The sequence below is a fragment of the Pelodiscus sinensis genome, chromosome 4 (genome assembly GCF_049634645.1).
Source record: "Pelodiscus sinensis isolate JC-2024 chromosome 4, ASM4963464v1, whole genome shotgun sequence".
NCBI lineage: Eukaryota > Metazoa > Chordata > Testudines > Trionychidae > Pelodiscus > Pelodiscus sinensis.
The window spans coordinates 31565807-31578651 of NC_134714.1; the positions used below are offsets into that span (position 1 = coordinate 31565807).

The following is a 12845-nucleotide window of genomic DNA, read 5'->3' on the forward strand; positions in this document are numbered from 1 at the left end:
CGCCTTGCATGCCTAGAAAATTGGCTCGCATGCCACTTGTGGCACGCGTACCAGGGGTGGCCAGCCCCCAATGTACAGGAAATATATGGATTATTGTGACAAAAGAGGTTGTCTTAGAGTAGCAGTTTTCAGCTTGTGGTCTGCCCTCCTGGAAGGGATCCACAGACTACGCCTAAGATGTCCACTGGGGTCCACACCTCCATTGGAAATGTTTTAAGGGGTCTGCAAATGAAAAAAGGTTGAAAACCACCGTCATCAAGGGTACGTCTACCCTACAGTTAGACACTGGCAGCTAGTCCCTGTCAGGAGCTGGCAGGGCTCAGACTATGGGACTGTTGAATTGCAGAGTAGATGTTTAGCTTCTGGCTGGAGCTTGGGCTCTTGGATCCTCCCACCTTGCAGCATCCTAGAAACCAATCTCCTGGCCAAGTCTGAAGCCTTTCCAGCAAAGAAACAGCCCTGTAGCCCAAGCCCTGTGAGCTGGAGGCAGCTGGCGACCAGCCTCAGGTTTTCCTTGGCTGTGTAGACATATACTAGGAAGCCTTGTTGGAATAGAATGTACATTATGCTTTTTAAATATTCATTGTTTTCTTTCTATTTTCCCCATCTATAGCATTTAGAAACTCCATTCTGTACAATAAAATTAGATTAATATGTTTCCCTTTCAGTTGCTAGTCATTTTCACTTTCTGGTGATCATGCATTGGGTCTAATACTGCCTGGGGTCACTGCTGCAAGCAAATAAGAATACCCCACTTCCTGTCCTAAAGAAAAAACAAATATTAAATTTTTGATTATTTTTTCCAAAAATCTGTTAACATTTAATTTTTATATAAAACCTGAACTTGAGGCTCAAATTAATTGACCGGGTCCTGTGGTTGTGGATTAATAGAAACTTTTCTGTCTTAAACTTCAAGGATCTGGCAATAGCCAGATTTGATAGGGTACAGAAAAAAAATGTTGTGATGAAAATATCCAGTAGAGCTGTCCAACAGGACAGCTGCCTATCAGCTAAGTGAACTACAAGCGATTACACAGGCATCATCCTAGCTTGCTGTGGCTTTTATAGAGTGATTGATGGTTCCCGCTGATATGAGTCGTGCTTTAGATGATCATATTGCGGTTTGTAAAGGCAATGAACATCAATAATTAAATGTTTGCAGCATGAGAAGTCAGTGGCCTACTGAAAAATAGGTGGTTGTCACTGAATGCTTTGATCATCGTTGCTGATGCTGGAGATAACATCTCAAATTCTCTTGCCCTAAGTATTGTTGGGCTATCTGTACCAGTGAAAAATGCCAGAGTGGAAACAGATGGTGACCTTTTGTGTACTCAGAACAGGTTCATTTAGCCAGTATTAAGAATGGGATGCGCTTCTTCATAATCTCATCTTGGGTCAAGTTGGGAAGATATCAGGCAAGGTGATTTTGTGTAAGGACAAACTGCATCTTTGTTTGGCACTTGGGGGGGAAAAAAGCGTGTCTCTTTTTTGTTTTTACATTTATGTGCAACATGAGGCACGACTGGCAGAGTAGTCGGGAGGAAATTAGTAAAACAGTGAGTTGCAAAGTCATCTGTTTTATTCTGCTTCTAAGGAGGTATTAAATCAATGAGAGGAAATTTCTCACTTTTCCCTTCAACTAAGATGCACCACCCAGGAAATGTACCCCAAATTTGTAAGTACTCTGCAGCAGCATGTCCTGCAGGCATGAGTTGTCCATAACAGGGATGACCCTCCAAGCCATATTCAACAGTCTTCAGAAGCTCAATAGCTGGGGCTCAGGGCTTTGTCCCCACTTCTGCTGATGTCCTGCTACAAGGCAGAGGTCTTGGGCTTCACTGCAGTTTGGTAGGCAGAGAATGGTGGGATGCAGGGGACTCTGAGCTGCATGTCAACATGTGAAAGAGCTGCAATCAGCTCACGAGCTGCACTGTGGCCATGTCTGGTCTGTAACCTCTCCAAACAGGGGGTTTTGTTCCAGGCAATCCGGTAGTAGTTTTTCTCTTGGATAATCATGAATATAGACCGTAGTCCCACCACAGGAGTGTATCTCAAAGTACAGTGAAATGACCTAGCAATACACAGAAGATGTGGGTTTGATTTGGCTAGAAAAGGTATAGTTGACTTGACATGTTAGCAGGCATTTATTAAAAACAACATTTTCTTTATGCTGTAATATGCTGGCTGGCTTGTGCTGAGAGGAACTCCATCCACCTTGTGCCTTTTTTGAGTATTTTGGATTCTGCTTATTAATAAGGATAACTAGCTAGCTACCAATGCTAGGGCAGATATTACACAGTTCTGCATAGCTTGTTGTGTAGAAATGTGTAATCCATCACAGATATTGAAATAACTCTTCCCTCTGGAGTTAAACAAGTTACATGTTTCGGGGATTTACATTATTAACTTACATAGATTGGTTAGTAATCATGCATTTTGAGCTACTTATGCATATATTTCTAATGATGGCTGTGTATTTTAAAATGTTCTCTGTCACAAGTATGCATCCATGGTTTCAGTACAAACAGAGCAGCAGCAAGAGGAGGCCAAGTAATACTGTCAGTATAGGAATATGTCCATTCAAGTCCTTGATCAGTGTAGGCTGATTCAGTGCTGGGATGCACTTGGTCGGTGTAGAGAGAAATCTTCCCATCACTGTACTGTCACCAGTGCTACACCAATGGTGGGGATATTAGTGAAGATTGGCCATTGACTGATTTACCTCTAAGTAGTCTAACCTGCTCAGAGGTAGGCCCTGGTGTGAGGCTGCTAGTAGCAGATCTAAACTAGTGCCAGCCAAGCTGCAGAAACCCTAGGACAGAGAGAAGAGAGTTTCTGAAAGGCTCCATAATAGGGCTATGAAAGGTTATCTGGTTAACAGGTGATACTTACTGGCTCTGGTTAATCAGTAGGGGCTGGCGCCACTCCCACCCTGCCATGAACAGGGGCCCGCCACAGACAGGAGCTGCCCTGAAGCAGCCCCTGTCCGTGGTGGGCCCTGGGCTGGAGCATCCTGTGCTTGTGGCAGGGAGGAGCCCTATCCTGGCCATGATGGGCATGGGGGACTGCTCCAGTCCATCTCCCCTTTAATCAGTTAAATGTCACACTTAAACAGGATTTTCCATCCCTACTCCATGCAGACAAGGCCTTGATGACCTTTGTCAGGGTGGTGACATATTTGGCACACATTTCTGATTGACATGGGCGATCTATTGAAAGTTATTCTTGAAGCTGGACATAGAAGTCTAAAGGAAAGCCAAGACTCAAGGGCAAAGGATGAGATTAAAGAAACAGGTTTGTAAAACAAATTTGTGCATGTTTTCTCAAAAGGTAAAGTAATTATAGAATTGTAGGTTTTAGAGGAATCGCAAGGGTCATCTAATCTAACCCTCTGGTTTACATGAGAAACTATAACCCAAGTTCAGGATCTTCTGTTCTTCAGGTGGACTCTGAATGCTCCTTATTTAAAATGCCCTGCAGCTGAGTAAGAGAAATAAACTTGGTTAATTCATCTCCATTACTGCCCCTGGTGCTGAATAGTAAGGAAGAGCTTTTTGTGTGGCAGACAGGTACTTCTCTGTGTGGCAGCTCACTGGCTGGAATTTAGAAGGAGCTGTAATGTGACCCCTGGGAGAGTAGGATGGTAGCCTGAAAGAGAAATTAGTTGGTAAGTGTCAGTATATTTGGTGCTGCTCTCTTTCTGTTGTTTCCTTTTTACTATTTACTGTGGCTGCAAAGTAGCTGTTTTTGGTCTGCTTTCATCTCCCTTGAAATGAGACTTGCCAGTGCCTGGTTGGATGAATGCAGTGGAAGTTTGCCTGATCATTGTAGCTTTGTAATGTACCGTACTTCTCTATCCTCTGCTTGGCTGCTATTTTGAAACTTCTTAGAACAAGGTTTTTCTGTGCATCACAACACTTATACCTGCCCCAGCAAGAGTTCACTATGAGGGTGAAAGCCTGCTGTCCCACCTCCAGCAAAGGGTGCACACCACTGTCCCAGAAAATTGCACTAAGTCAAGACACTGGTCATTCCACAGGATATTGAAGCAAAAACCTTGGCAGAGGACCCCAGTTGCAGAAAATCCACCTGAGAACGCTTTGCTATGGTGCAAAGTGGCCATAACCGTTCAGGGTGGCAGTATGGGACCAGTGTTATCTGAAAAGTGGGCATCCATGGCTTGTAAGGGGTGCTCAACCCCCTCAGCCATGCTTGTCATTTTTACACAGTAGGGAAATTGATCCAACGTGCCAGCAGGGTCAGGAGAGATGTTGTTATAAAGCTGGGTATCCTCAGCAAAGAGAAGACACCACTGCCCTTTTTTACTGCCCTTGATGGCCCATTGGCAAAGTGAACAAATCAGGACGTGGAAGAGTGAAATAGAACACTGCAGAGTGGTGTCCTCAGGGCAAATAGACCCCTGTACTGTCTTCTGGGATTTCTCATTAGCAAAGGAGCAGAACCATTTCAGTGCCAGTCAACCACTACAAAAAGTTACAGCATGTCAGCAACACTCCATTGGCACTGAAATGCTATGATCACACTGTCTGACCTCTACATGTAATATTTGAGGGTTGAGATATGTAGCTGATTTCACTCTTTTCTTGTTTTTTGGCTACCTCTCTATGCTCTGAACAGGGGTTTGAGACTTGTCTCTAGTAACTGATTCTAAATGGTATGTTGGTTTAAAAGGTGCAGCACTGTTTGGGAAGCTCCCTTTAGGTTCCCTTCACCCTGGAGAAATCCTTACTTTTTAATACCGGTTGATCAGGATATACAGAGTGATCACAGTTCTTATAATTAGCATTTTAATTCAGACAAAAATACAATGATGCAGCCTCCCTGTCAGGTATTAACTAGCCTGAATTCACTCACTTATGATAGATTTCTTTTGAACTCAACTAAAAATGTATACAGTATATTGAAGAAGTCTCATTTTCTGATGGATGCATTTTTATCTACTGAGAAAACTATGTAGCCAAAGCCCAGAAAGTGCTTATTTATCTCTTGTAGGTACAACAGTTTAGAAAAACACAAGGCAGAATTGGAAGAGTTGGAAAATGTTCTAAGAACTGAGAGAGAGGTTCTGCAACAAGAAAGGAGAACAAATGCAATCGCCACTGGAGAAAATCAAAAGCTGAGAGAAGAGCTGGACAGGTAACACTGCTTGGAAAAGTGCATTGTGTATATTAGTAAAAATTATATCATATGCAATATAGATTTGCTCTAGTCCACTGCTGAGTTAACATAAGCCTTCATTGGTGTGTCTAGTCATAATAGAATTTCTGTTCCCTAATAGCTTTGTTTTATTAATCTGATCATGTTTGCTTAATCGCTGGTAGATAATCAGCTTTCTAATCCTTGTGAATGGGTACTGTTAGTCAGTGATTTAGATGTGGTTTGCTACTGTGACTTGTACTCATTCTAGATAGGCTGGGCTGTGGTTTCTGTTTGATGTGTATCTGTTTTATAAAAGGTCTACTGACTAAATTCTGTGCTGATTTCTAGCTGTTGCAATCGCATGAAAATGCATGGAATTGCCTGGGGCATAAATCAGTGTGGAATTTGCCTTTGTGGGGGAACAGAAGGAACATAGCTTCCAGTAGTTGAGGAATAACTGGAGGGTGTTCTGCTACAAAACGTAGAGGAAATATTGTATTCTTTAACCACCAGAGATGCTGACAATGAAATTCAGTACTGGCGGTTCCAACTACCGTATATACTCGAGTATAAGCCGACCCGAATATAAGCCGAGGCACCTAATTTTACCACAAAGAACTGGGAAAAAATATTGACTCGAGTATAAGCCTAGGGTAGGAAATGAGGCAGCTACCGGTAAATGTAAAAAATGAAGATAGATACCAATAAAATTACATGAATATTTATTTCAAAGAAAAACAATAACCTAGCTCTGTAAGCGGAAAAGGGGGTCAACAAAAACAATATGGTATCAAAAATACTGTAACTCCCGCTCAAAGTCCTCCCGCCAATCCAATGAGCCCCTGAAGGGCCGCCTGCAAGAAAGCGCCAGCACCAGTCACACACGGGAACAGACGCTCGGACACTTGGCCCAACCAGCTCAGCCCCCGCCGCCCCCGCCCGGACCTTTCCCAGGCCAGAGCCCCTCTCGGCTGCTCCCCGAGCCTCCCTGCCGGCGGCCCCGGGGCGAGGCCACTGGCTCCGAGCAGCACCTGCGGGCGCACCCGCAACCCAAGCGGCCGGCAGAGGCTCCGAGCGCCCCGCGCAGCGACGGCCCCCGACACACAGAGCCCAGCCCGCTCCCGGCAGCGCCCCCCGCCCCGAGCGCCTCGGTTACCGGGGCCGGAGCTCTGGGCTCACGCGGCTAGACCCGGCCGGCGGCAGAGACGCGCTGAGCCTGCCCGCCTCAGTTCTCGAGACGCTGACTCGAGTATAAGCCGAGGGGGGCATTTTTCAGCACAAAAAATGTGCTGAAAAACTCGGCTTATAGTCGAGTATATACGGTATTCAGAAAATCATGATAATAGCTTAAAATACAACAGATTTTAAAATAATAAGAAATGTTTGGTGCTCTTTATTTGCTTTCTGATTTCCAAACCATTATGACATGCTCAGGTCAAATTTTTAAGCTTTTCTGACCAACCATAAGGTCTAGACAATTTTTTTTTATTTATTTATTTTTTTTTGTAAAATAAAAAGCTGAGATTCTCATATAATCTCATGTTGCCAGGAAGGAGGGCTTTATATAAAACACCAAATATCACAAGCCATTCACTAAAGTTATGCAAGCTGGAAATTATCACTCCCCAAATACGCCCTATTGTTTCCCTTACATTTGTAACTATACAATCTTTGATTTGTTCAAGTACAGGGGTACTCGCAATAAATTTTTGGATGGTCTTGGAGTGAGGCCACAGTGTGCTCGTGGCCACACTGACACTTTTTTCTTTAAAACACTGAATCAACTTTAGGAAAAATACATAGCACACATCTATATCCATGTCATTGTAATATATGCAGGTGTTTTTTGTACACTCAAAAATAAAAATATTGCTGTGAAGAGTGATCTATGTATGTTTGTCAATATCACTTTTCTCAGCAAGTCCCAGGACAATGTAAGCCCTGGATGGAGGCAGAGGCAGTGGGAGACTTGGTGAGATGGATGTTGGTTGGGGAAGGCAGCAGGGGCCTAGGGCCATGGACGGGTGGATGCAGGACCAGGAAGGCAGTGGGGTCCAGGGCGATGGGGAGAGGAGGCACAGATCTGGGGCCAAGAAAGAGTAGAGTAGGTGGTGAGCCCTGTAGCTGTGCAGCTGGAGCTAGGGGATTGGTACCTGGACTGTGCAGCTGGTGGTCAGTTTGTGCAACCAGAGCCTGGAGGTGGGGGCAGGAGCTGTAGGGCCAGGGAGGAGAGTTGGAGCCCAAGGCTAGCGCCCACTGCTACATGGCCAGAGCCTCAAACTGGATGCTGGGACCTGGAGCTGCATGGTCTGGTCTAGGGGGTCAGTGCCTGCTCCCACGCTCCCAGAGCAAGACATTGGTGCATGTGCTATGGGGCTGGGATTAGCACTTCTGGCCAGTACTGCTGCCGCACACCCTGGGCCGGGGATTGGTGCCTGGAGCTGGTGCCCACTGCTGGGTGGCTGAAACTATAGGCTGGTACCTGGAGTCAGTAGCCAGGACTGGGGTTGGAGAACACTGGGCAATGGGTAGGTGGCTGGGGCCTGTAGCTGCTGCCAGGATTGGGAGTTGGTGCCCAAGGCTAGCAGCTGCTGCTGGGATTGGATCCCAGGTTTGGTGCTATGCGGCTAGAGATAGGAACTGGAGCTTGACGCCATGTGGCCTGAGGTTGGAGTCTGAGCTGAAGCCTCAGGGCTGAAGGCTAGGGCCATGTGGTCAGAGCTCGGGGTCAGCACCCAAAACTCTGGAGCCAGAGCTGGGTACTGGCATTGGAAGCCCCATAGCTAGAGCTTTGCAGCTAGGCTCACTACGTCTCACTGCTGGAGCCCACCTCCCAACCATACTAGGGCTGACTGTCTCCCATCCCCAGATAGAGAACTCCCCATGCTCCTGCAGCATCGTGCTCCACCTGTCTTGAGGGATGTGCCAGGCTGTGCATCCAGGAGGGAGAGGGAGCGGCCAGTGCTTTGCCTCTCCCCACCCTCATCACCACTCAGGAGACTTCCATGACTACAGGAAAATCACCTGGTGGCTGCATGTGGCCACAGTGGCCGCATGAGAGAAACACTGCTCTGGTGCCAGGAGTTAATGATCTGATGTTCCTTATTTTCCTTAAGTTGCAATGGCTTGTCCAGATAAGCAACACTGTTAAGGGTTAAGTATAAGAACGAAACATGGTTTAAAGATGGGTTCGGAGGTTGCTGAACTCACTGAGCACATTTCAAACCATGCTAAAACCCACTAGGAGGCTAGCCTCTGAGCAGCCTTAGACAAGAGGGTGGTAAAAATGTTTCAGGCTAGTGTACAGTAGTACTCCAGTCATTGTTACAGCCAGTGAACCTGCATCATTCAGGCAGGTCCATGGGGAAATTTTAAGAAGAAAATTGATTTTTAAATGTGGTTCAAACTAAGATGCTCAGGTCTTGCTCACACCAAACAGTCTTTGCGTTTGTTGAAGTTACACCCTTATGCCATTCTCACGTAACACAGGATATTGCATTACTGCTCTGCAAATCAAGGTTCTTTCAACTTGCTCTGTTTAACCATGGTTCGTTTCCCTAATGTGGACAGGGCTTTGGATGTGTCCCAAAATGCTTTGGAGGAAGGAAGAGGAGAAGAAATTTATTTGCTTTATTTGTCAACTGAGTCAGAATTTGTTGTTGTTAGTGGTGGTATTGTCGTTTTTTAATTTAAAGGCATCCAGGAATAGTAGATATTTTAGCATTACTACTGACTTACAAAAGCAGAAATTGTCTCATTCACAGAAGTATTGCAATGTCTGACATACAGTGCTTAGTACATTTCATGCATCAAGAAATACATTCCAGTGGATAGTCTTTACCTGCAACCAGTAGGGCTGGTCTTACCTCAGAATGCTTTACTGTGTATTTTTATCATGGAAACTAGTCCCCCAACCCAAATACCTTAGTACCAAAGATGGGTAGTAAGTGTTATGCTCTTTCTTTTCCTTTCAACTGTTTATAGAACTGGAGCTTTTTGTAACACTGTCAGTGCCGTAGTAAACATGTAAGATACAATCAAATAAAGATATATTTAAAAATTGGCCTTGACTCATTCAGTTTAGATGTAACAACCATTGCTCAGTGTACTGTATTGTGGCTTTTCAGTTGTTGGGTATTATTTATAAGGTTTCCGGTTTCTTCGCTTTCAGGATAAATTTCTTGCACAGCCAACTAAAGACAGAATACGAGGGACTGCATGCACACACTAAGGAGTTGAAAACCTCACTGAATAATTCTCAGCTGGAGCTGAATCGCTGGCAGGCTCGCTATGATGAGCTGAAGGAGCAGCACCAGTCCATGGATATCTCCCTGACCAAGCTTGATAACCACTGTGAGGTCAGAATCTAGAAGCAGCACATTTTCCCACAGGACATAGGGCCACCTTTTCAAAGAGGTCCTTTTCCTCTGTGTTAAAAGGGCAGCTGTGCCCCAGTCCTTTTGAAATTGTTGACTTTGAGCTCTAAACAACAGGGGTACGTCTAGACTACATGGCTCTGTTGACGGAGCCATGTAAAGTAGTTTACTGGACATAGTCAATGAAGCGGGGATTTAAATAATCCCCACTTCATTAAAATAAAAATGGCCGCCGCACTGTGCCAACAATCAGCTGATCCGGTACAGCACGGCAGTCTAAATGCGGCATGGTTGACAAGGGAAGCCTTTGTCGACCGCTCCGGTATGCCTCGTGAAACGATTTTACTGGAGCGGTCGACAAAGGCTTCCCTTGTTGACCGCGCCATGTCTAGGCTGCCGTGCTATGCCAGATCAGCTGATTGTCGGCACAGCATGGCAGCCATTTTTATTTTTATTTAAATCACCACATCATTGACTAGTCGAGTAAATTACTTTACATGGCTCTGTCGACAGAGCCATGTAGTCTAGACGCACCCCAGATGAAAATCACCGTTGGTTAAATTTTCAGTTGAAATGGAAGCTGGATTTCATTCTCACAACTGCCTCTTATGCAGTGCATTTGTGTTATTACTTCTGAGGCAGGCACAATCACAGAATTGATGCACTGACTGTAGTAGGGATGTTAAAATTAGATTTATCAACTAATCGAATAGTCGATGGAATTTCCATCATTTATTCAATTAGTTGATAAGGGCATTTCCACTTTGAAACAGCAAGAGCCCACTCAGCTGTTGCTACATTTCAAAGGCAGACGTGCCACTCGGCTCTTCCACATTTCAAAGTAGGAATGTTAAATATTGGTTAACTGAATAGTCAATTAACCTCATGAATTTTTATCAGTTGGTCAACTGTTCTGTGGTCCCCAGGGACGAGGCCGGCAGTCAATGTGCTACATCCCCACTCCCAAGGAGACCCATGCCACTCTGCACTGCTGCCTCTCTATCTGAGGCAGCAGCATGGCATGCAGAGCTGCAGCAAGGATAGGTCCTTGACCTGGCACAAACCAGGACTGAGTGGGGCTGTTGGCCAGCCTACTAAAAAATTACTGGCAAAGGGAGCGGGGAAGGAAATGAGTGTAGTCTATAGCATTAACCTATAAGCTTTTGCTAATTGGTAAATCAAATACACTATTACATCTATTACACTACTTTGAGGACAAATTACCACAAGATATAGGCTGGGTTCAGGAATCACTGGAGGAAATTCTTTGGCCTGTGATATGCAGGAGATCAAATTATGGGTATGTCTACACAGCAGCATTATTTCAGAATAACTGACATTATTCCAAAATAACAAAATGCATGTCTACGCTACAAACTTTTATTCTGAAATAATGTCAAGCTGGAGGACTTCTTACTCCAACTCATGGTAACCCTCATTTCACAAGAAGTAAGGGAAGTCGAAAGAAGGGTGTTCTTCCTTCAACTTCCTGTTGTGTAGACAGCACCAAAAGCCAAATTAAGCTATTTTGACTTAAGCTACGCAGTTGACATAGCTGAGGATGCATAGCTTAATTCTGCTTTAGCCCTGTTGTGTAGACATACCCTACGTGATTAGAATGGATCCTGTTGGGCTTTAAAAATTTATGACTCTGTACCCAGGTAATTCTGTACTTGTGCTAGTTTATGATGTTGACTTCAGAGTGTAGTCAAGTGCAAAAGAAAAATTCACCTTTCATTCTTTTGACTAGCTGCTTACCCGTCTGAAAGGAAATCTGGAAGAAGAGAACCATCATCTCCTGAGTCAGATCCAGATGCTCAGTCAGCAGAACCAAATGCTACTGGAACAAAACATGGAGAACAAGGAACAGTATCATGAAGAGCAGAAGCAATACATGTAAGTGACCAGAAGTATTGATTAGTGACAACTAAAAGTAATATGATAGGCAAGGAAAGAAATGGTGAGAGTGGAAAATGTTATATATCAGAAGCAGAAAGGCTGCAAGGGAACTGTTGGGCCCATTAAATTTCCCCAAATAGATAAAAGACCATTTAAGGAGAGTAAAGATACGTGGAGAAGCTTTATCTTTTCATGGCTCTACCACAAAGGATGTTGAGGTGATACCTGTCCTCGCCTAAACCAACTCTCTTCCAGTAACGAAGATGACTCATGGTGAGATGTTGAAGTGTGTGAACAGGAGATGCTGAAACCAGAAGATAAAAGATCAGTATCCAAGAACTCTGAAGACACTTAAGAAAGAAGTGGTTGACCTATTAACAAAAATCTGTACCCTCCCACTAAAATATACTGGAAGACTGAAAGATGACATCTGTCCCAAGCAGTAGACACAGGATGCTGCCAACTAAGCAATATTTAAGACACAACAGCTCATTTTAGTGATTTGTGTTACCATGAATATTTAACACGATAGTCTTTTAAAGGACATAATCTCTAAGGAATCCAAGTGTTTCATCCACTTTCATAATCTCCTTTTTTAATAGGCTGATTCACTGATGTACAGTAGTGCTTCTTTCTCTTTTACATATCAGAACTATCTAATATTCATGGAGACATATGGGCTTTCCTTGTACTACATTGGGAAACAAAATATATTCTTGTTCCTATCAAGAGTAGATCCTTGGATTTGCAGACCCAGAAGCTAGGGTAATCTTGGGAAATGTTGAGTTCTGTATCAGTAGCAGGAAAAAAAAATTAAAACAATGTTTATAAATAAAACATCTAAATGAACATTTGACAGAGACAAAGCAGCCCAGCTTCTGAAAAAAAAATTGTGGCTGTAGATTTGAAAGAATGTTGATGAAATGTTAGCTAAAAGAATAGGGAGAAATAATTTAGCATTGTAGCATACTTCTCTGAAAACATCAGCCTTGTTCAAAATACAAGGCATGCTGATTTCCTACTACCTGTCTCTCTTAATTGGTGAACCTTCCCTCTCTGGCAAATGTATCAAACTGATGTGTCCGTGAGTAGAGCCCTGAGTGGGTATAAAATTTGTATCCACAAAAACGAGCCACAGATATTTGCATCGACATCCATTGATCCAGATATTCACAGATATAAAGTGGATATCGGCAAATTTGGTGGGTTCTAGGTACAAAATTTGTATCCACATCTGTATCCAAATCCACAAAAATGAGGTGCTGAGATATTTGCAGAGCTCTGTTTATGAGGTTAAGATATGTTTGCAGTTTTTTTCCCCAAGGTTATTTCCAGTGAATAAGATCACTATGCTCTGGTCTACACTATAATAACCCCCCTTATTTTGAAACTACACTACCACGTTCATTA

General features: G+C 43.9%; 1 protein-coding gene across 6 annotated transcripts in view; it reads left to right on the forward strand.

Annotated features, from left to right (window-relative positions):
• Positions 1–12845, forward strand: part of CCDC88C (coiled-coil domain containing 88C) — a 147288-nt gene that overhangs the window by 118006 nt on the left and 16437 nt on the right. For all 6 annotated transcript variants that reach the window (XM_075926709.1, XM_075926710.1, XM_075926711.1 and 3 more), the window contains 3 exons: positions 5014–5157; positions 9332–9518; positions 11287–11432. In XM_075926709.1, coding sequence (XP_075782824.1) covers positions 5014–5157; positions 9332–9518; positions 11287–11432 — 477 coding nt within the window. The remainder of the gene's footprint in view (positions 1–5013; positions 5158–9331; positions 9519–11286; positions 11433–12845) is intronic.